This window comes from Phaenicophaeus curvirostris, chromosome 4, assembly GCF_032191515.1.
Source record: "Phaenicophaeus curvirostris isolate KB17595 chromosome 4, BPBGC_Pcur_1.0, whole genome shotgun sequence".
Classification (NCBI taxonomy): Eukaryota; Metazoa; Chordata; class Aves; order Cuculiformes; family Cuculidae; genus Phaenicophaeus; species Phaenicophaeus curvirostris.
The window spans coordinates 55,179,477-55,201,709 of record NC_091395.1 but is presented as its reverse complement, the minus strand read 5'-3'; the positions used below and the strand labels follow the sequence as shown (position 1 = coordinate 55,201,709).

The 22,233-nt window shown below is 34.7% G+C and overlaps 1 protein-coding gene across 1 annotated transcript in view; it reads right to left on the bottom strand.

The window, feature by feature from the left end:
* Positions 1-528: 528 nt before the first annotated feature.
* ARAP2 (ArfGAP with RhoGAP domain, ankyrin repeat and PH domain 2) overlaps positions 529-22,233 on the bottom strand; it is a 138,059-nt gene continuing 116,354 nt past the window's right edge. Inside the window, exons 28-33 of the mRNA XM_069856192.1 lie at positions 19,240-19,379; positions 15,584-15,666; positions 14,161-14,196; positions 13,621-13,684; positions 8,475-8,606; positions 529-4,122 (exon numbers count right to left, since the gene is read on the bottom strand). Coding sequence (XP_069712293.1) covers positions 3,772-4,122; positions 8,475-8,606; positions 13,621-13,684; positions 14,161-14,196; positions 15,584-15,666; positions 19,240-19,379 — 806 coding nt within the window. The 3' untranslated portion in view covers positions 529-3,771. The remainder of the gene's footprint in view (positions 4,123-8,474; positions 8,607-13,620; positions 13,685-14,160; positions 14,197-15,583; positions 15,667-19,239; positions 19,380-22,233) is intronic.

Below are 22,233 nucleotides of genomic sequence, written 5' to 3'. Positions count from 1 at the left end.
AACCCGTCAGTACTAAAGATCATCAAGGCTTTCTACTAAAACATGAGCAGTAAACATAACGGGAATATTCTCAAGCAAATTTCAGCACAGAAAATGAGACAGCTAAGCTATAGCAGTGATAAGAACCAAAATAGCAAGATTGTTTTTACCCTTAATGGAGCTGCAGATGGATTTCACTTGCAGCGGAGTTGCAAGGAGTACAACATCCAAATCCAGTATGAACCATGAACAAACCTTTGCAAGGCTTCCTGCCTTTTTTACAGAGAACAATCTCAAAACTCACTCAGTTTGACAAACACATGTTTTGACAGTGCAGAGAATATTTCTGGCAGGTCAGAAGCAGGAATACTGTACATACCACACCCAAGCATTCTGAATCTTCCTAGTAAATCTTGCTGCAATATGTTCATTTTTATAAGTTAGTACATATAGTTTTTTTTAAAACAATTCAACTTGGAATACATTCCATCCATCCATCCATCCATGTAATCTTTTTCTACCTCACATATACAGGGCTCTTACACGTCAATTTTGCACCTACAATGGTTGCAGACGCCTAACAACCTAAGATTTACTGAGATTTTAATACTAGTCTACCCACTGTTATAAGCCCATAGATTAAGTACCTGTATCTCATTTAACTACATTAAATACTTAACAGGCTTTCATATGGAAAGACATACAGAAGTATTCTTTTTTAAAAATTTTTATTGATTTTTTTTCTGAAAAAAAATCCATCACCTATTTTAGAGAAATAGCCTTTATTTAAATAATTACCATTTATTCTCTGAAAATTACACTTCCTTTGCCATTCTACAACACGGCACAGGAACAATAAAAGAGCAGCAGCTATAAAGGTATTGCAACAAAACACATTTATCCTGCAGGTCTTATATCAGCCCAAAATGTGTAGTGCAACAACGATATGTGAGATAATTGGTCCAAAGCATTTATATCTATTTGAAATACTTAATTGCAAATTTAACTTCCATTTCCCAAATAAATTTTCCTTATGTTGACACTGTCACCATTCAGTATGCCTCTGTGTATGTATGCAGACATACACATACATAGCATGTTAATGTATACATACATATAGATCCAAATTTAAACATAATTTAGTAAACATCTTTTCTTCTTGATTTTGAGGGCCCTTTAACAGCAGTCATACAGATACTTTATCTGTGATTTGCTTCTGAAACAGAACAAATTTCTGCAGTCCTTAGATACAATAAAAATACAGAAAACATTTTCTTTATGGACATATTCACTTCAGTGCACACAATTCTTCCATTGCTCCATTTATTACATTAGTGTAGGGGCTTAAATGATGTATGAGGCTTTCAGCAGAGGTGAATGTCATTTTTAAGAACCCAATAAAAAGATAAACAATACAGCCACCATAACTCAATACTGAAAAAATATTTGCAAATAAAAGTACAACTATAAACAGTACATTCAGGTCCAGCTCCAGACAGAAAGTAATTTCTCCTGATGACAATAGGGCCGACTCAAATCGGCATTTAAGTACGTGCTGATTAACATTAAGCACTGGCTGTAGTTCATACAATTTAAGTTCAGGCTTATGTGATTTCTTGAGCCAGGACTTCAATGATTAGAAGAGGCTAAATTACAAATTAAAGACAGTGAAACAGTCAACAGTGCACTGGAAAAATTAAAATCTACAGACTCGCTCCAGATTTAACAACTGGCCAAATATGGTAGGTGCAAAGTCTGAAAGACTATATTTGCTTTATCAGTGCCACATTCTAGAAGAATAAATACAAAACACTATAAAACTTTTGTGTTTGATCTCATTCTCCCTGTACTTCCTAGCAGAGATGCCCAATACATTATTTGAGTAATTTGTCTGATTTCTTCACTCAAACAAATTGTTTTTCTAATTAAGGTGCACAATGCAATCAAGAATAGAAGTAAATGATGTGAAAAAAGTTAAGGCACCTGTGACTACCAAACCCAGAAGAAGGAATAAGTGAGCATACTGATTCTGTACGGGAAAACATTTAGTAGCAACATAAAGCATTCTCAGAACTATCCATTAATAAGAATCAAATGATTAAATTGCCGATTAAATCAATTATTTCTCTGAAATTTTCAGGAATTAAGAGACTATTTAAAACAATTTCCAGTAATCAAGAAATAGGTTAAAATTCTCTTTTCTACTTTAAGAAGTCTGGCCTGTTCCAATCAAACTTGAGGAACACTAAAGGCACCAGTAAGCTCTTAAACACTGGTGAAAATCTGAGGCAGTGTGGGTAATCAGACCACAAAAGGGAAAGAAGCAAAATAAAGGAGATGCTGTTATTAATACCGCTCCTGAAGTACAGGTGCAGCGTTAGCTCATGAACGCTCTGCTCTGTTGGTCCTGCAGACAGCATCTGCAACAGCTGAAAACGGCCTCAGCACAGAGGTGCTTTTTGCCCACTCAGCTGTTATAACACAAAGTAAAAATTGGGATATGACATGAGAGAGGAAAGAGACAATCCCATGAGATAAGAGAAGCTGAAATCCACAAAACAACTGAAGAAAACCAAATAATTTCACTGTTCACGTAGTTTTTGTTTTGAAGCCAGATTTTGAGTTTTAAATTTAACAAACTCGGGACTTAAAAACCAAAGTAGCTGCAGGGTAGTACATCATGTGTCTTCAGCAGCTGCTACTTAAATACTCAGAGTGGCAAGTGAGGTAACTGAGGCTGTTTTCTCAACCTTGGGACCTTCTCCTCATACTCTGAAGAGATTTTGCGCTAGAGTTTCAGCACAAGCATTTCCTAGTCCCTGTGAACAGTGTACTGTTCCCCTTTGTCTCATGGTTAAGGGACAGGTTAATCTCCTCATCCATTTAGTAACTGGCACTGCTTAACTGAGTGAGTTGGCAACCTTCTTATCAAAAAAAATGGTCCCCACGCAAACATATCTAAGGAAATTCATATATCATGTGAATATTAAACATACATCAGATGCCGGCAACTTTGTCAGCATCCAAACAGTGATAGAAAAGTCTGTCTTTGTCACCCTGAGCAAAAACTATTTCAGCCTGTTGAGCAAAAAGATTATGTAACTCTTCCAATTCATATGCCCTTTTAATTTAGATATTGCTTTGAATACTACATTTTGTCATCCTCAGTATGATATCATAATCAGATCTACACAGTATAGACACAGTTCTGTGATGCAAGAACTAATACATTGTTTATCTACTACATTCCTCTCCCTTTTGATTATTCTATGGAAGCAGATGTTAATTTCATTCTTAAATAAAGAAAAAATTACATACAAAAATCACTTTTCAAAGCAGATATTACTCATTTTTATAGTGTCAGACAATTAAAAATATTACAGGCAAACAATATGAATTTCAGTGTATATCTTGTCTTCCTTCCAAAAATATCTCTCCAGTACTTACAAGATAGTACAGAATATAAAACAGAGCAAAAGCTTTTGATAGTGCTTAGAATTATTGTATCAAACAAAATCTGCAACAAAAAACAATAGACAAAACGCTGGTGTCATTGCACTGCATAGGAAAGCTTCAAAATATCAGGAGTTTACATAATAATTTCTCCCAGTTCAACCTTAAATTATAACATGTGACATATACATATACAAAATCAACAGCTGCATATAAACAAATTATATTTCCTCTGCACTGTACAGAGCTCACGCCAAAAAAAGACTGCTTTTGCCCAGAAAACTCACATACATGCAGATGGAGATATATAAATATATATTTAACTTCAGACTCAGGAAATCAGCTGGAGGTTTCATCATGAAGTGTTCTGTTCTTCTGCAGCACAGTATTTAGTTCATGAATCACATTTGATGGCAATTTGTTATCTAATTCCAAAGTAGTTTTGGGTTTGTTCTTATTTTTCTTCAGTGTCTTATGTGGTCTTTGGTATAGCTCAGCCATTCCCACACCTGCATCCTCAACAGGGATCAAGCTCCAGTGTGTCTTTGCATGATTTCGTACTCTCTCCTCCTTCCATTCCAAACATTGTGCTACAATAGATGCTTTTTCTTTCAAGTTTTTTCTTTCTTCCAGAAAGTAATTTTCATGACGCTCGCCAAATTTCAGTTTCCCAGATTGTAGCTCTATATTCTGAGTAAACAAGGCAAGAGAAATAAGATCATTCACGTTAACACAACGTTCAATATTTAGCTTGCGATTTTTGCTCATTAGTTTCACATAAAAGTTTCTTAAAAAAATCAGCTTTACTCAAGAGCTGAGACAGACAGTTAATGGTTTTAAATTCCTACAAATTGTGCTATTATCATTTAGTAAGCATTTTAGTGAGCATATTTTCTCAGCCAATGATAGTTCTGAAAAGTATATAAATCATTCAATTAAATGCACAATGACGAGATTTGTTTTCCTATATTCATAATTTGATTTTTTATTCTACCACAATATAAAAACTTCTAATGTTTTACAGGAGACATATAAGCTTAAAGCCTCAGAATACTTAAGTTGAACAAATACAACTGAGAATGTCGCAATTTTTAAAACTTTATGACTGAACTACATAAATATATGAAAGACAATTTTACATGATCCATAAACATCTTCAGCAGCTGTTCAGTAGTACCTGATGAATTATAAAGGCTGTCTGCTTTTTCAACTTTTTGCCTGGCAATTTTAACCATTATACTGGGAACTTAGATAAAAAACCAAACTGATAGCAATGCAATTGCTCCATATTGGTGGTCTGTTTTCAAGTTCTTAAGCTATAAGTAATGAAAGACAAATCAAATGCTGCATCTAACCTTGCAACTGCTGTAGCCCATTAGGACCACATCCGTACAATGAAAGAAAAGTGCTGAGAACCTGACATTCAAATTAACACTATTTCAGGGCTGTTGCATTTTTATACACACTTCAGATTAGCTTTAGCTTCCTCCTGCTGGCAGAAAGCCTAATTTTGGCTGCAGTGCATTAGACATACTCCTGCAGAACATCTTCAACTTCAGTTTCATCTAAAAGCAATCTAAGTTCACAAGCTCCAGAACTACTACACAATATAAAGCAAAACACAGTAAATGGGAATAATGGAAAGATTTGCTCCTAAAGTGCTCTCCTCAGCTTTACTAGAATACTCTCATGGATGTATCTAAATTAGGTTCTCTCTAGTGTTTGATTATTTTTTCATGTTTGCTTTAACATACATGAGGTACCAAGATTCCATGAGACAACTTGCTAATATGCTACGGATGAATGACTACACAAAACCAGCCAAGATGAACAAGTGCTACACAGGAAAGACAAAAGAACCAAAGTCTCCTTCAGCTTTCAGTATCTTCTAGTAGTCAAGAAAGATGTCATACTTGAAAGAAAAATTCAAAGAACACATTTTCTTTGAGAAATATAAGGCTCTTCCACAAAAGGGATAATCTACCTACTGCCACATCAAATCAACAGAGACAATAGAATAAATTCTTCTACCATTCTTATTTGCTTTATATGTTTTAAAATGGCATTTCTTTCTTCATGAGAACAGCAAACATAACCCTATTACAAAATAAAAAAGAGTGTTGATGCAACAAATCAGTTTCTGTGTAGGACGAAAACCAGTAAATATTACAGGAGTTTACATTGAAGAGATCTAACCTATAAAACAAAGCCTAAATTTCTGCACTCTCTTGAAATTTCACTGGACCTAGAATCTGCTCAATAATAAAAGAAATAAAACATGTGGATGATATAAATCACATTTTTTTTAAAGAGCAGATAAAGCAGTTATTTCATTGATACCACTTTTAGCATTGAGAGATTGGTATTTCTATTTGTATCAACCAAGAATGAAAACATTTTGAACTTTTAAAGTAGATTCAGTATATACAGAAATCTTACTTTTCAGACATTTGCATTGTAAGAATATTCAATTGCGGAAGACAAATTCTGTTGTTCAAATTAAAGCCCTAACAGTTACAGTTATGAACATTTTAATTTATAAATACCATATCAAAATGATATGTGAACAAACCTGCCACATAAAACTTCTTAATAAAAATATGTTTTAGTGTTTGATCCACTGTCTGCTGTTAGTCATATGCTATAAATTATACTGCTGGACTCCATACTTTTCTCCCAATAACGCTTAATGTCATAAACAACAATTTCACATTAGAAGCAGCTGCTTGTTTCTAAATTTCGGCCCCCTAATCAAGTAATTGGTGAATAAATTTATAGTAATATGTACATCTAATTACAATTTTCTTTCTTCTGCACATCACCAGCAAAAAAAATATAGAGCAACTCTGTTTGTATTGTCTGTCTGTTATCCCCGTGACATACTCTTCCTCTCAAAATGCTACACAGGTATAAACTAGTATAAGGCAGCATGGTACTTGACCATAGCTTGAAAGACAGATAATTTTTCTCCTTATTCTTCAATTTTTCCATGATTTGAAATAAAATAACAGACTTACTGCAGATAAACAGCAATACATTTCCTTTTTAGTTAAATGACTCTATATGAGAAATATGCATATTTAAATGCACTATCCATGTATAATACAACAAGTGCAGAAATACTGGAAATCTCTTGATTCTATTTGTATACTTAAGAATCCCTTTTACAACAGTGTTTTCAAACTTTGTGTATTATACACTTATCTTGTTAGCACACAATAAAATTACTTAAAATATTGGGGGGAGGCGAAGACATTCAATATAGACTTTTTAGCACAGAACATTAATTTTAAACTTGTTGGTTTCTGAGACTCTTTGACTCCTTTCCCCCACATGCAAACTTATCTTCACATCACAAACTTGTCACATTTTTCACTGTTCAGAAAACTTTCAGTCACTTTTCCTGCCTCATATGAAGATACCTAACCACATTTCTACCAGAAGTTTATGCACTGATCTGCAAGTAGACCTTCATTTTTTATAAAACAGCATATTTCAGAAAATGCTTATTTGTGTTATTACTCTCTAATGCTTTAGAGTTGAGATATTTTTGCTTGTTGAGAAAGTAATACAAATACATGGAAAGACAGAAAGCATGACCTCCACATGGGTATCTCTTGCTTTACTGACTACACTACCGTACAATAATGCTCCTTAATAAACCATATCACATACCTACTTTCCACCACTATTTTGCTGTTCATTCCAGCCAGTTTGGGCTTTCCATGTAAATAAAGTGGTAGTTTTTATTTTCCATTATACAATTTTGTGTTAACCTTCCTGAAGTAAGCAAATAGCTTTTGCATAAAACTTCTCTAGATCTAGTCATGGCATAAATAATGAAAACTGTACACTTCTACTTTTAAATTTAAATGCAGACTTCCTCTAGGTTGCAGAGTACAAAGTTCTTCCTAATAAAGCACATTGTCAAGAAAAAAAAATAACAAAATCTATAAGGTACTACAAATTTTAAATCATCCTAGAATGTCTAAATTTGTAGCTATCTGAAAGACTATATTAGAGATCTCAACTGCACCTGCACAAAGGACAGGTAGAAGACATAGCTAAGGGTTAAGTTTCTTTTGAACAAGACCTATGATTTACTTTCATCAAAAAAGTTTAAAAATGCTAACTGTAGAAGGAACTTTTCAAAGAATTGCAAAAAAACTTACTGATAGAAGGTTAAAATGAAAGGAAAAATTAAAGAAAATGGGAAAACCATAACTGCATTTACACTGTATTATACTCATTTGATAAGGCAAAGTAGAAATACCTGAAGAAAGCACAACAAAAAAAAGAAAAATAAAAAAAAAAGATGGAGTCGCCTTTTAGATAGAGCACTACATCACCTTTGCTTTTGGTTTGTTATGGAAGTGAGTCAGTTTCACCAGTCTGTCCTGAACCAGTGTCTCTATAAATGGCGATAAGTATGAAGATACCAGAGATTGATCTCAAGCAAAAATGATAAGGTTGAGACATATCACTTGTGCACGTAATGTAAACACACAGCTCAGTACCTGTGAAGGGTTGTAACAAACCCCTTTGTTAATCCATTGATAATAATAACACTATAACTTAAATGTGTGACAGTTAGCTCCATCTGAGCTTTTCCATAACATTCACAGAGTAGACAGCTAAAACCTTCCAGTTATTTTACACAGAAAAGATATGGTAGAATACACATGCTGGACAGTTTTCAAGGACCTTATTAATACAAAACTGTAATAAAGCGCAGTGTAATAACGTGCATTATATTTCTAGGTAAAAGTCCTATTTACTTCTAATGAATAAACATTGCTCAAAAAAAACCAAAACCCCAAACCCAAATACAAATACTACTGACTTACTGAACAGCCAAAGAGGTGACAAAAGTTAGGTCAGAGTAGTTTGGTTTTTTTACATTAAATTGTCTTAACTGTTCCTTTAACGATGAGACAATGAAAAGGATATTCATAATAAGAGCATATTTGATATTTATCCAGACTACCTACAAGTACAGCATTGTGCTTAGAAGTTCTACACCAAATTTAAGCCGCACTTACTTCTGTACTTCCTCTGATTTTATAAGCTTTCTTCTCCTGTTGAATGGGAATTAGTGGTAAGCCTCCAACCTTAGGACTTTTAGTTATAGACTGTTTTCTTGCTTTTCCAGCAGGTGGCCATATATCTGCATGCTGAAGAACAAAATGATTCCTTATTTTTGGTGTGGAATTTCATAAATGCATGACAGTTTTGGTTTGTTTTTTTTTTACATAAAACACTTGGAAAAGGCTATCTACTGCACAACATCATACCTTCCCCTTGTGGAAGAAGGAGGAAAATACTATGGTGCTTAAAACTTTGTTAATATTTTGTAAATGCTGCACAATACTGAGCAAACAGAACCAAAATGTCTTTATAAAATTTTCATGTATCAATCATCTTCCCTCAATATCCAATTATCTTCGAAGAATACAAAATACCATCAAGACACACACATTGACTTGATTCACAGTTTCAAAATTACATGTAAGCACGCACTCAGCAGTTACAACAAAGTTTTCTGAAATAAATTTGAATTAAACCAATTTGCAAACAGATATGTCAAGATTTATGTTAATAAATTAGGAGACAATAATTGCTTAACCTAAAATAAAAATATGTGTTATCGAAAAGGAAAGGGCTCGACATTCTGAATTGTCCAAAACCACAATCTACAAATAAACAGATCTGGTTCAATGATAATCTTTGCTTTAACTGTACTGAAACAGGTCAGGTTTTGGGAGAACTCCAAAGTGTGCAGCTTCATTCTGAGTGAAAAACATGACTGGGAAGAGAAAGGAAAAAAAAATTATTAAATGAATATTTCAAATAAAATGTTGAAATCTCTTTCTGTAAGAGGTCTATAATGAAAAGGTCACACTGAATTTCACATGCAGAAGTTTAAGTGGATGTATTTGAAGCTCACACAGAGTTCTCTGGTGATGTTAACCGTAACCAGAAATACAGCTCTGAGGACAAGGTAGTGTAACAGTATTTTTCTGAAAAAGCTTCAATGTGAGATTCTGTGAATCTAAGAAGATGCACAAGGCCTACAGAAGAATTGTTTCTAAAGCTTAGAGACAAGCTCATGAAGCTAAATCAGTGCAACTCCAAGGAAAATTGGCAAGCCAGAACTGCAAAGGAACTCCAATGAAATCTGAGTATGCTTTGTGTAAATATTGGTTATAATAAATAGGAAACAAGAAATTCTGTCTGAACATAAGAAAAAAAAATAACAACCCTTTTTTTTTATTGAGCGTAATTAAACACTGGAGCGAATTGCCCAGAGAAGTTGTGGAGTCTCCCCAGTTTTTAAAACCTGACTGGATACAGCTCTGAGCAAACTGGTCTAGCTGACCCTGCTTTGAACAGAGGGATCCGCAGAGGTCCCTTCCAATCTAAACAGTTCTATGACACTGTCCAAATCTGTAATAATATTCTTTTCACAGGTGTCAGGATGTTCAATGTCCTTTATTTTTTTTAATGGTATTCAGTATTCCAAATCCAAGAACTAAGACAACTGTACATTAAAAAAAAACCAGTTGTGGAGCTGTGATCATACTCCCAGATGGTCTGCAAGTAAAAACAACTTTAGTATTAAAAAGCCATCAGAATCAGCAATTATTACAGTCACCTATAAATCATAGGCCCCATTTCCAAATTCAGAAAAAATATTCTATAGATTCACATGTTTACAGAGCAAAAAATTCTTTCACTTAGTGCTGACCAGGGTGATGTAAAAGTCTGCTATAAGAGTCCTCCCTAGTGAATATTAAAAACATTTTCTTACAATGAAACACAGAAGGTATTACATGAAAGTTCAGGTCTTGCCAACTGAAATCAGTTTATTGTGAACCAAGATAAAAGAAAAAGATGCAATTCAGAAAGCAACAAAAACTTCTGAAGGAAGCTGCTCCTTTAATTCTGAACAAGCCTAAGGAAAATATCTCCATTAGTTAAGCAGCCTGATTTTTCTTTTGTGTCTTTAACATTTCTTAAAATGGAACTCTAGAAAAGTATATTGGGAATACTAGCAATGTATTATCCACATAATAAATGCATGTATTCATAGTTTTGACCTATCTGCTCAACTGCTCTTCATGGTAATATAATGTACTTCTCTCTAGCTGATCAAAGGCAATAGAACTAGAAGGACATTATTCTGTCCATCTTTGTATCAATTACTTACTTTCAACTATATGCTATGTATGCTGTTAATTGATTTTGTACAAAACTTTGACAGAATTGAAGAATCAAATTTCATTCATACTTTTCAGGCTGATTTTGCATAAAACTGAAAGAAACAACAGTCCGCCTACAAACTCTCTTAGTCCTTACCTACTTGAAGAACAAGATTAACAACCTCTGGGCTACCTTGCCTTTCTCTGTCAAATTTACTCTTGTTACTAGATTACAGTGGTATCTACACTCTGTCATTTATATTCTTTGCACTATTTATACTTCAGAAATAAATACCAGAAAACAGAAGAGGAAAAAGGATAACAATAGTACCAAAATTCTGCTCTAGCACCAAAAAGCCCAGTAATATTGATGTATCTCACTCCTAATTGCACAAGATCATTATATGTCAATGTCTCGAAAAAAAACCCTACTTTACAGCATTTTTCAATTTGAAATCTAAGCCATTCCACAGACAAATAAAATGTCCTGCCTGCAGCCTATCTACCATAAAGGTGTTCAAATTGCATGATAACAGATAAGGTAAAAGACAAGCTATCTTCCCTAAAGATGCCTGAAATTTGAAAATTCTGACTAGAAATAACTTCATTTGACATTTACAGTTTTCTGGTTTAGAAATGGGATAACATGATAATGGTCTGCTGCTACATGACAGAAAACATTTGGAGGTCTTATATAATTTTCAGCAGCATGAGGCATTGCATTGTCAAGGAGATTCTCAGTGTAAACTATATTTAAAGCAGTAGATTGTGGTAACAATACAGCAAATATGCATTGTTAGCACTTAATTTCTGACGTAATTTAAAGACTGACAACTTTACTGGTTTCCAGAATGTTGATTAAAAAAAAAACAAACTCCACAAAAAAACCCTGAAATAAAACCAAACACTCCTCACAATTTAGCTCACTAGTTCTACTAATTCATTGTACTGTTCATTCACTAGAAGTTTTAAAAAAACCCAATATCATTAATCCATAGATTTTTTAAACACAGATGAAATTTAATGTTTTTTGTTATAAAAAATATTCTCAACATTGAACATTGTCTCTCAGTTTCCTATCTATATTGTCAGACAAACGTTCTACATACCATGCTACCTGATCAGAATCCTAACAGATTGCCCTTCTTATGATTTAACAACCAAAGGACTTAGGTAGTTACCAAGCTTATATGACTTATGCCTAAGTAGCCTATATCAATAACCTCTGAGCCTATTTGTTGTGACACCGATCATGTTATGCCTATGAGATACATGCCAGTACCTGTGGTTGTTTCCATAGAAACTACAATAGTTACTTCACTTAAGAGAGCTGAATAAGACAAAAATTTGGAAGTCGTACTTAACAAGGTGTGCATTATACTCATAGCACTACTATCTATGAAGATCAGATTATGTTTTAGAAAACCTCTAAGTATCGTAGTCTTGTGTCTAGTGCACTTCATGTAATACATAAAGCTCACAGGTAACCATAAATCTAGTGATGTTTATTCACAGTGATACTCCCTAAAGTTCCTTGAATGTCATGGGAAATACAAAAAAATCTGACACAAATACAAAAATCCTTTTAAAACTTTAAATAATGTTCCAGTCTCCTGTCAGGCTGAATTCTTCCCATCTCTCTTACTCTCACTTCCTTCTATGTTAAGATCAAACCTGATTTGCAAGAATGTGTTACATGGCACTCAAATGTCAACCCTCCTTACTCACAGTCTATTAGCAAGTAGATTACTTAATTTACGATAATGCCTATCCAACACAATTAATCGTCAGTGTTAACTAAAGTAAACTGAATACCAGAGGTATCAATTGGTACCAGAGGTCACAATTTAGCCCCAGGCTGGCTAATTTCAGCAGCTAAAAAACATGCAATTGGGCTTTCAGTTCCCATCCCCGCCCCACACAGGGAAAGGAAACTGAGAGGAAGAGACTTGCAAGTTGGAAACGAAAACTACAGTTTTAATGAAATAACAACAATAAATAATAACAACAACAACAATAATAATGTAATAAAATATATACAAATATCTGAGATGACTCCACCCCTTGATGACTATATGTAACTACAAATACTGTAAAGCAGACACAGGGGAATAGGTCTGAGACTAGGAGGGAGCTGGACACAGGAACTGGATTCAGGAACATGCAGATATGGGATCTGCAGTAATCATACAGACAAGGTCCTTACTGGATGTCAGCCATCACAGAAGAGGGCTGAAACCCTTGTAGTCTCTCATTTTATACTAAGTATGATGTATAAGGGATGGAATACTCTGTCTGTTGGTTTAGGATCACCCCTGCCACCCCTCCTTGAAAGTGTGGTGCTTTTTCACCAGCTCAAGGATGGCCTTGGTTACTACAGGAATAAGTATAAGCGTTGGCCTTTCTGCATACCAGTGTCCAGTGCAATCGCTTCTAGGAAGAACACTGAAAAGCATGCAGTTCGGTTTCAGAAAATTACATTACTTAGAGTGACCTAGTTAAAGCCAGAAACTGATCCTACTTTAACTCAAACCACAACACAGAGAGATATAGCTGCTTTGGCACAGCTCTTCAACAGGGCTAGCTGACACCACTATGTTTTAAACAGGACACTCTCCTAACTACTTTGTAGCATCCAAACTAGTGAGCAGAGAAATAGCGCTTGGGCACTGTGGCACACAGACACATTCTTTAGGTCAATAGCCAGAATGTAAAGAAAATGAATTTCTGTCTTCTCTACAACACAGAAGGAAAAAAAAAAAAAAACTATGCAAGACTCCCTTACTCTCAAAGCCATCAGCTTTCATATGAAAATGACATCATAAACAACAATACCCTTTTTGAAGTTTAATTACATTGAGTATTACAGAAACTTTAATGAGATTGCAATTTTATCTATAGCATATCCCTAACACATACATATAATTGTCTAATGAGATTTTTATAAACAGCAGTAAAAGTTACATTTCTCTGATCAGATTAGTACCTGAGCAGTAAAAATGCTGATCATCCATTCCATCTGCGCATCTTGTCCATCATAACATATATACCTAGAATGCAATATATAATTAACAAGAAAAACAACAAAAACTCCTGTTGCAGTTAAAACATATTAAAGAGCAGGCTTCTAAAGAACTTCAAACAGCTCTTACATTGATTTATAAATGCTGTCTATAGCACTCCCATACAAAGATAGGGAAATATAAATACTTCAAATCATCACTTTACCCTACTTTGAAGATAATGCCTGTGCTTCATTTAAAGCATATAAGTTTTAAATCTGTCATTGTAAATTTATGAAAATAGTTTGCTTTATGGCCACAGAAGGAAGACAGGCACCTAACCCCAAAGGATTACCAATACATATTAATTAACACTGTTTAGTTAATTAACAAAAAACATAGCAAAGAGTCAACATTCGAGTAAATAATGCTTACTAGCTTTCAAGCATTCTTATTTTGAAACTGAACATTTCAAAAAATATTAAACACTGAATTTAAACCAATCATGTTTCATGTTTACCTACCACTGATGCTTTTCAGAAAATATTGCAAGTCCCCAGCTGAAACAAATAAAATTTTCCAAAATTAGTTCCAGAAACTCAAGACAGGGACGTATTCCTCAGACTGCAGAGATCCATTACCTTTATATAGTGTTTTCAAGCTTATGGGGGCAAGAATTACAAAGTCTAAATATGTACTACAAATCTAGAATTAAATTATGGGTTTGATGCTGTATTTTGCTCATTTTCTCACAGTTCATTCACAGGTAACGAACACTTTATTCTGGACAAAAGGTTATAGCCAAGCCCTGCACGTGACGGCTATCTACTTGCCTCATTTTGGTTGTGGCTGTAGTTTCTGAAAGCTCCTGGAATTAAAACTGCTATGACAGTACCCAATAGAGAGTTCACTACAGTGTGGGAGTCACAGACGGAAGAGAGGTATAGTCTCATTATAAACAGAAGTGGACCACAAGTCTACACAGAATTAAAAACTGCTGAAAAAAAAAGGAGCAGATTCACAATTAAGCCTCTGAGATGAAAGAAACACCAACAGAGATCCAGACGAGACTTTGCAAAGTCTCCTTCTGAAAGTAGACTGAAAATAAAACTCAAGGAAAGAATCTATTTGCAAAGACTTGTTTAGATGATCTTTATTTTGGATTGATATCCTACTCCTTCTGCACTTAATCAAAAATAAAAAAACCAAACCACCAACTTTTCCTCTGACAGAACTAAGCTTTGAGATTTTCAGACTTTTGGGGGCATTTTGATGTGCCAACTGTAAAGGAAAAGTTCAAGCAGATCTGTTTAAAGGGTACAGCCAACTTAAAATGCCCTAAGGATAGGATCCTATATATGTCGTCTCAGTGTCTCAAAGCTTTGACTGAACAAGTAGTGGAAACATCTGAAAAAAACAGGTGTCATTTCTCACTGCTCTCTTCCAGAGACATAGTCACTGATCTCTGTAAAGGGCACTGTAGTCTTCAGCTAGAAGAAGGAACAACAAAATAACATGGATCCTGAAAAAGGAAAATCCTCTACTGAACCACAGGGACTGTCACTAAAGGCCATGACTAGTTGGTTTTCTCTTCTCTCTTTTTTCTTGGTTTAAAGAAGGTGTGTCCACCAATCAAATGCAGGACACATACTGCAAAACTAAGTGAGATAGCAGCAAACATATCTACAAGAGATAATACACTTAAGATTAAGAAAAGTCAATCAATAAAGTAATTTCCTAGCACAGAAGAGTTAACATGGAACAAAAAAACCCCAAAACCAGAGATAGAAGAAATAATGTTATAGAAGGTAATTTAATTCAGCATACTTTAATTGACTTCTTGACTTTTCCTTGTTCTGCAATGTTTTAGGTTCCCCTTTCTTGATGACACTACAAATACCTTACTACATAGTATTTAACTTTTTTTTTTTCCTTTTCCATTCTTACTTTGTTGGAGGCTTCATTTTCTTTTTCGCTCCACGATAAAGCTTCAGGGAATTGACAGGCAACGTTTTTTCAGGTTTGCTAGCCTGCAAATAAAATAAAATTGTAGTTCTTGTATCAGAAATATGCAAAAGAGAAAATGCCACATGACTGTCTTTACAGTTAGGCTTCTTTCAGAGGATGCACCCCTCTCTTCTGAAAGATCTTTACTTTTTTTTCTGTCTTTATTTCTCATTATGAAGTGTGACAATCACCATTACTAGAAGCAGACTAATTAAGGACTTGAGGTTCACATGATGTCACAAAACTGTAACACAATTCAGGATAGACAGTCAGGGAAGATGAAGAGTGGGTCTGCCTTCTGTTGAAGAAGCACTTGTATGGGATTAACAATATAATTATATCGGCTTCAAACCACCCTATCTGGATGAAGAAAAGCAGATGAAGACTTCAAACAACTCAAGGCGGTCTCTGGGTAACAGATCCTGACCTTCTGGGGCAGGAAATAGGGAAGGCAGAGCTTTGCTCTCCCTGGTACCTTCTGGAAGGGCAACACAGTGGGATACAAGAAATTCAGCTGATTATCCAGAGGGTGTCAGGGATAACTTTTTGACACCAGTACTGGATGGGTCAACAACAGGTGATGCACAGCTGGATCTGCTATTCATAGACAAGAAAGAACTGCCCTGCAATGTGATGATCAGAGGTAGTATTCGCCATATTTACCATGGAATAATAGAGCTCAAGATTCTGAGGGTAAAAAAGATGACAAGCTGTCAGAAGACAGACCACAGAGATTAGAAAGGCAGCATCTGGCTCATTCAAGGAACTGATGGGGGAGTGTCCAAAGGGAGGAAGCACCTCTGCAGGGTAAAGGAGCTTATGAAATCCAGTAGGTTTTTATGGACAGAATTCGCCAAGAATAAGAACAGTTCCTCCCAAAAGTTCGGAAAATAAGTTGATTTATCAGGTGACAAGCTAAAGTAAATAGGTAGCTTATGAGATTTAAACATGGCAAAGCCAGCAGCAGCACTCAGTTGGCAAGAATCAGCAGCAGGGACACCAAGCTCTACAGCCGAGCGCTATATTTAGGCAGACAGACAGTCCCTGGAGTGAGGGAAGTCAGGAGGGAGCTAGAAGCAGGCAATTCCCAACTCCTGCAAGCAGCAGCTCTCACATAGGCGGCTGACATAGAGAAGGCATTCCCGGATGCATCAGCAGGAGATTTAAACAGCCCCTCAAGAGCACCAGTGACAGGAGCATGGCAAACAGGTGTAGGCAAACAGTGCGGAGTGTCAGAAGAGCAGAGCGAGGCAGTTTGGAAGGCAGTTTACGCAGGCAGGTCAAGCCGGTAAGGGCATGCAGGGAAGGCATGTGGGCAGAGTGCTGGACCTCGGCCAGAAGTACCAGGGAACCATGGTATCCACTCGGCAGAAAATTAAGGCCTCTCCAAGCTCTGCTCTGGCTATGACTGATGCAGCCTCCAAGACAGAGCCTTGGTGTGTGCACGCTGCCACCCAGATGTCGGGCTGCAGGGTGTGCCCCCCTCTTGCACTGGTATCAGGCACCAGTAAGGAATTCTCCTGTGGGAGGTGTGCTCCGGTAGCACTCCTTTGCTTGGTGACAGAATTCAGGGAGGAGGTGAACAGGGTGAGCAGGTTGAGGACCATCAGGGAGTGTGAGAGGGAGATTAATTCTGTCACCCTCCCAGTAAAGAAGTTTTTCCTTATGTCAGAGTAACACAATAACACCTCTCTTTAGTACTTTCAGGTCAAGTGCTTTTGCTTTCCACTTTGAAAAAAAAAGAAAGAAGCCAACTTAACAAATCTAATAATACCAGTACATGAAGCTACCCCATAGTGTTTACTGTCTTAGATTCTCAATTCCTACCTCTAAAGTATTCAACCTAACACTCTAGTGCAGGAGTATAAAGGGACAGAATTTGAGATGGCATAAACATTTAAGAAAACAAAACACAACAAAACAAAAACCCACAAAAACCTCCAAATTAACAGTTTTATGGTTGGTCTTCTTGTGTAACTTCTCACTCAATTGAACAGTGCTGCCAGGATGATAAAGCACCCCTATCAAACATACTATTTAGTTAAACAACAGTATACTTCTCTAAAAATGTACCTTAAGGAAGCCATTTGTAAGTAAGCTTATTTCTCAACAACAGTACATTAAAGTGGTATGCTTCTTCAGTCAATTAGCACAAAATTATAATGTAACATAAACTATCATGGAAACTTTTAACTTTTTTGATAAATGATCTTGAACAAGAGAAACACTTCACAGAATGTATCTACATCTGCATACACAAGCTTAATTTGCTGTTAATGAGAATTCATAAATTAATCAGTACATGCAGTCCTATTAAATACATTTTTCTGTCTGCTATGTCAAGCTTTCCTCCTATTCATTTCTAAATATGAGTAAAATTAAAGCAAGACTACTAGTAGTGGATTAATATCTCTCAAAAGAAAATAAAACAAACTGATAAACCCTATTTTGCCAGAATAGTATTTCCATTTAAAAAAACAAGCGTAAGAGCAACACTCTTCAAAACTCCACCTGAGTTGGGAATTTCATGTTTTATAAATCAGATTGGCTTTAAAAATCAGATTGTAAAGTAATACAGCAATCCTATCATAAACTCTTTGCAAGATGCTTAATTAAGGTTTACGGGCATATTATCTTATTCTCACATGGGTGCCAATTTGAGTTTTAGTACTAAATTATGAGACACTATTTTTGACATTGTGTGGTCATTCTAATTATATCCACAGTATCACAGGAAGACAACATTTCTTTTGCATTAGCTTACTTAAGCATTGGATCTGCCTTTAAAAAATGTACTTTATGAAGGTCAGCTGGATGGGCAAAAACAGTAGCCAGCAAAAGTAAAAGAACTTTAAACTTTACGGGAATCTTCTAAGCTAGACATTTTCAAAATGAAAACATAGTTCATGATGTGTACTATTTAGTTTTATAATTCAATACAAGCTGGGTACATCCCAAAAACACACTTTAGAGAAAACTCCCTTTAAATATTTAAAATGGAAACCACCACGCTATAAAGTATGCCTAAATTTGCTTTTGTAGAATTCAGACGCATATCTCATTATCAATACCAGCATTTGGAGGAGTGAGAATATATTGGAAAACTGTTGTTTTGACACTGAGGAAGATTTTGCTACTGTATTGAGAACTGTTTCCTATAATCTCTTCTGTCATGACACTTGTAGGTATAAGAATCCTGTTGCTTCTAATTCCTGAAGGCTTTGTGTGAGATATCAAAAAAAACCCAGCATGCAGTCCCTTAATTTCCATATTACTCCTACCACTGCTCTCTGCAGTAGGTTTTAAAAAAAACTTAGCCACAGGCAAAAGTTGTAGGCATTCCTAAACAGTGGTTTAGTTTTATTTTTTAAATCTTGTACTAATGCATAATTACAACAGTTAAATGAGGAACTGACACAAACTCCTTTTACTAAAGCATCTGTGCAGTAGTAAAAGTCTTGCACTTCAATCCCAGATGTTAGGAGTTGCCATTAAATATCAGAAATGTTGATCTATTAGTCTTTCTTCTCTTTACTGTACAAAAAAGAAAGTTTAAGTGAGAGCTGAAGAGTTAGCAAAGAGTTTATCTGTTGTACCTTCATATCCTTATAAAGAAACAAGTTTCCTTCCTGTAATACAAAATAACGCTCTTGAAATTTGTTTCCAGATAGTAGTTTTGATGGTTCTTCTTTGCACCTCAGAGTGGCTGCTTTCACGCTACCTTTCTCATTTTTGTCTATCAAGAAAATAAAAGAGTGCTTTGTTAGAACACTTTACAACACCAGAAGCTGCTTTTTTTAAAGTACATCTAGTATTACTGTTTATCAAAAGACTATAATTGCAGTTCCACTGATTTGTTCTTATCTTTTATATAAAAAATAAAGCAGCTCATGATACATAAATATAGACATACATAATTATTGATTAAGTTGAAATACACATTATATATTATACATACAATATATTAATAAGAAAGGTGTTCTTAAATATTGACACTATAGTTACTGACGGGGGGGAAAAAAGTCTACTCTATTGCACTTCTAAGATAACATGGAAAGAACCTACCAACACATGAATTACAACAATATTTTCAGAATAGAATGTACGCATAAGACCTAAAGGATAATATGGATCTCTGTGCTTCACTGGGGCCAAAATTTTCCTTAAAGGTTTGATTTTGTCATGCAACTGTCTACATTATACTGTTTGAGTCAAAATATTCACAGAAACACAGATGTATTTGGTAAAAATATTTTTTAAAAAAACCCAGTTCTCCCACACAAAAAAATGACAAAAAAAACCCCAAAAACCCCCAACAAATCCTAAACCAAAACAAATCACCAAAAAATCCAAAACACCAAACCACAAAACCAAATCACAACTTGTACTCAGCTTTATAAAGTGTTTAACTTTTTATTGAAAATCTTTTATTAAAAAAAATAATACCAGAACCATTGTAGGATTGCAGTACTAGAGACTAGATTTTTCAGTACCTTCTCAGCAATTTAAAATTCTGAATGAAATAAAACAATATTACTAGTACATATAAACTACTTCACCACAACTTCTACATGGTTTTTGTTTTCCAATTTTGCCCAATATATTGGGGGTTTTTGAACTATTTTTTCAACTTTTCCCAGTAAGTCCACTTTCTAATTACACTAATTAACTACGTTGACATGATTAATGTATATAAATGCAAACCAAAGCAGCACTTTAACAAAGGAACAACAAAAGAAAAAAAAATTCTGCTTGCATCTGATGAAGTCTTAATGGAAAAGCATAGAATTTAGCAGAATTCTGCAGTATTCTTTTAATCCAGAGATAAACAGTGCTGGAAGCAGAGTGCCAGCATGAAGAGAAAGCAGCTAGGCAGGAGATGAAATCTTCTCCTCCATTTCAGTAAACACCATCACACCTTGAAGAAGTAGCCATACTAATAAGGTTAATAAATCCTTTATATCAAAACACTACAAGCCTACTACTTAAGCTATATATTGACTTTCATCACCTATTTTCTTTTGCTAAATACAGATATTTCCCGTAAGTCATTCACTTATTTAGGAAATACTAAATAAACGTTTTCAGGAGACCCAGAACAATACCACTAGTTTTTATAATGTAATAATCTAAAGATAGTAAATGAAACTGTGGTGTAAAAGGACTGTGTGGTGTTTGGAGAACAGCATCCTTGCTGAACTACACAAGTGGTTTTTTTAATTGAAATTCCACTTAGGATTTCAGCATCCAATATTAAATTTCTGTTATTAAGAGGCAGCACATAATATAATCTCAGAAAAAAAAATTAAAAATACAATGTTTTAAATAAATCAACAATAAAAAGTAACATAAAATATATTGTCATTTGGTTAGGAAAGACCAGAACACTGAAAGGACTGACTTTCATTGTTTGCATGGTTTTTTTTATTTGTGAGGAGAAGTATTACACAGCTAACTACACAAATAGTCATGCTTTGGAAATGACACTTGCTGTAAAATGTACTAATCAAAATTACGGAGTTTTCCACTTTCATTGCTTATAAATGAGGAGTCAATATCTTCAAGCACTGTATGACATGCCCAAAGCAAGTATGAGAGGTGACAAGGGAGATTTAAGAATTTGCATGAAACCTCTCTAATGAACATAAAATACAGGGCATAATACAAATATACTGCCCAGTTTGCATCTATCTGTATTTCAGTACTTAGAACTTTTCTTCTTAAGAACCAGAACAGTTATGCCACATTTAAGAAAAGCATCAACATTTTAATAGTGAAAAATGTGTTAATGCATTAGATGCATGTTTATGCTTACACAAAAAGTACAAGTGATATCCAGTCTCAAACATCCAATTATGCAAAGACATTTTAAAGCATATTCAAAAAAGCAAGTTGCGTTATATTTTGAAATTCTGAGTCAGATTCTGCTATCGTTTCTACGGAGTAAAGAGACTTTAGGAGTAATTTGAAAAGTTGTAAATCAATGTCATCTTTCATACTGGCTGAAAAAAAGCTGCTTAAAAGAGTCAGAATTAAAGTATTTCTACTAACCCTAATTATTTGCAAAAAGAAGATAAAAAGTTGTGAATCTAATTCCTATTTGCTTTATATCTTAGTGTAAACTGAAGCTATGAAAAACATTTTAAAATGTAATGGAAATTAAAAAGATAATAAACTTCTTTGATTCTATCAAATAAAACCAACTACATTCTAATCAGCATGGTTGCTGTGAAACAAAAATCTCAAAAGAAAATTTCCCAGGATTCTCATTAGAGTTTAAGATAGAATCTAAAGCCAGATTCAATACATTTCAACAATTAAAATCATAAGTTACTTGAGTTGCCTAAGCTATAAGTCCAAATATACATGTACAGTTTAGAAAAGCACTAGATAATCCTTTTTTTCTAATGAGAATATTTATTTCATGTTCAGAATAGAGTTTGAGTCCTTATCCACCCAATCACAGGCTTTTTTTTTTTTTTTTTTTTTTTAATTTAACCATTCCAAATGAAAGTAGCAGGATATTTCCACGTCTGCACCAGACTGGATAATGTTAAATTTCTGCACATAGCTCTCAACGTGACAAAATC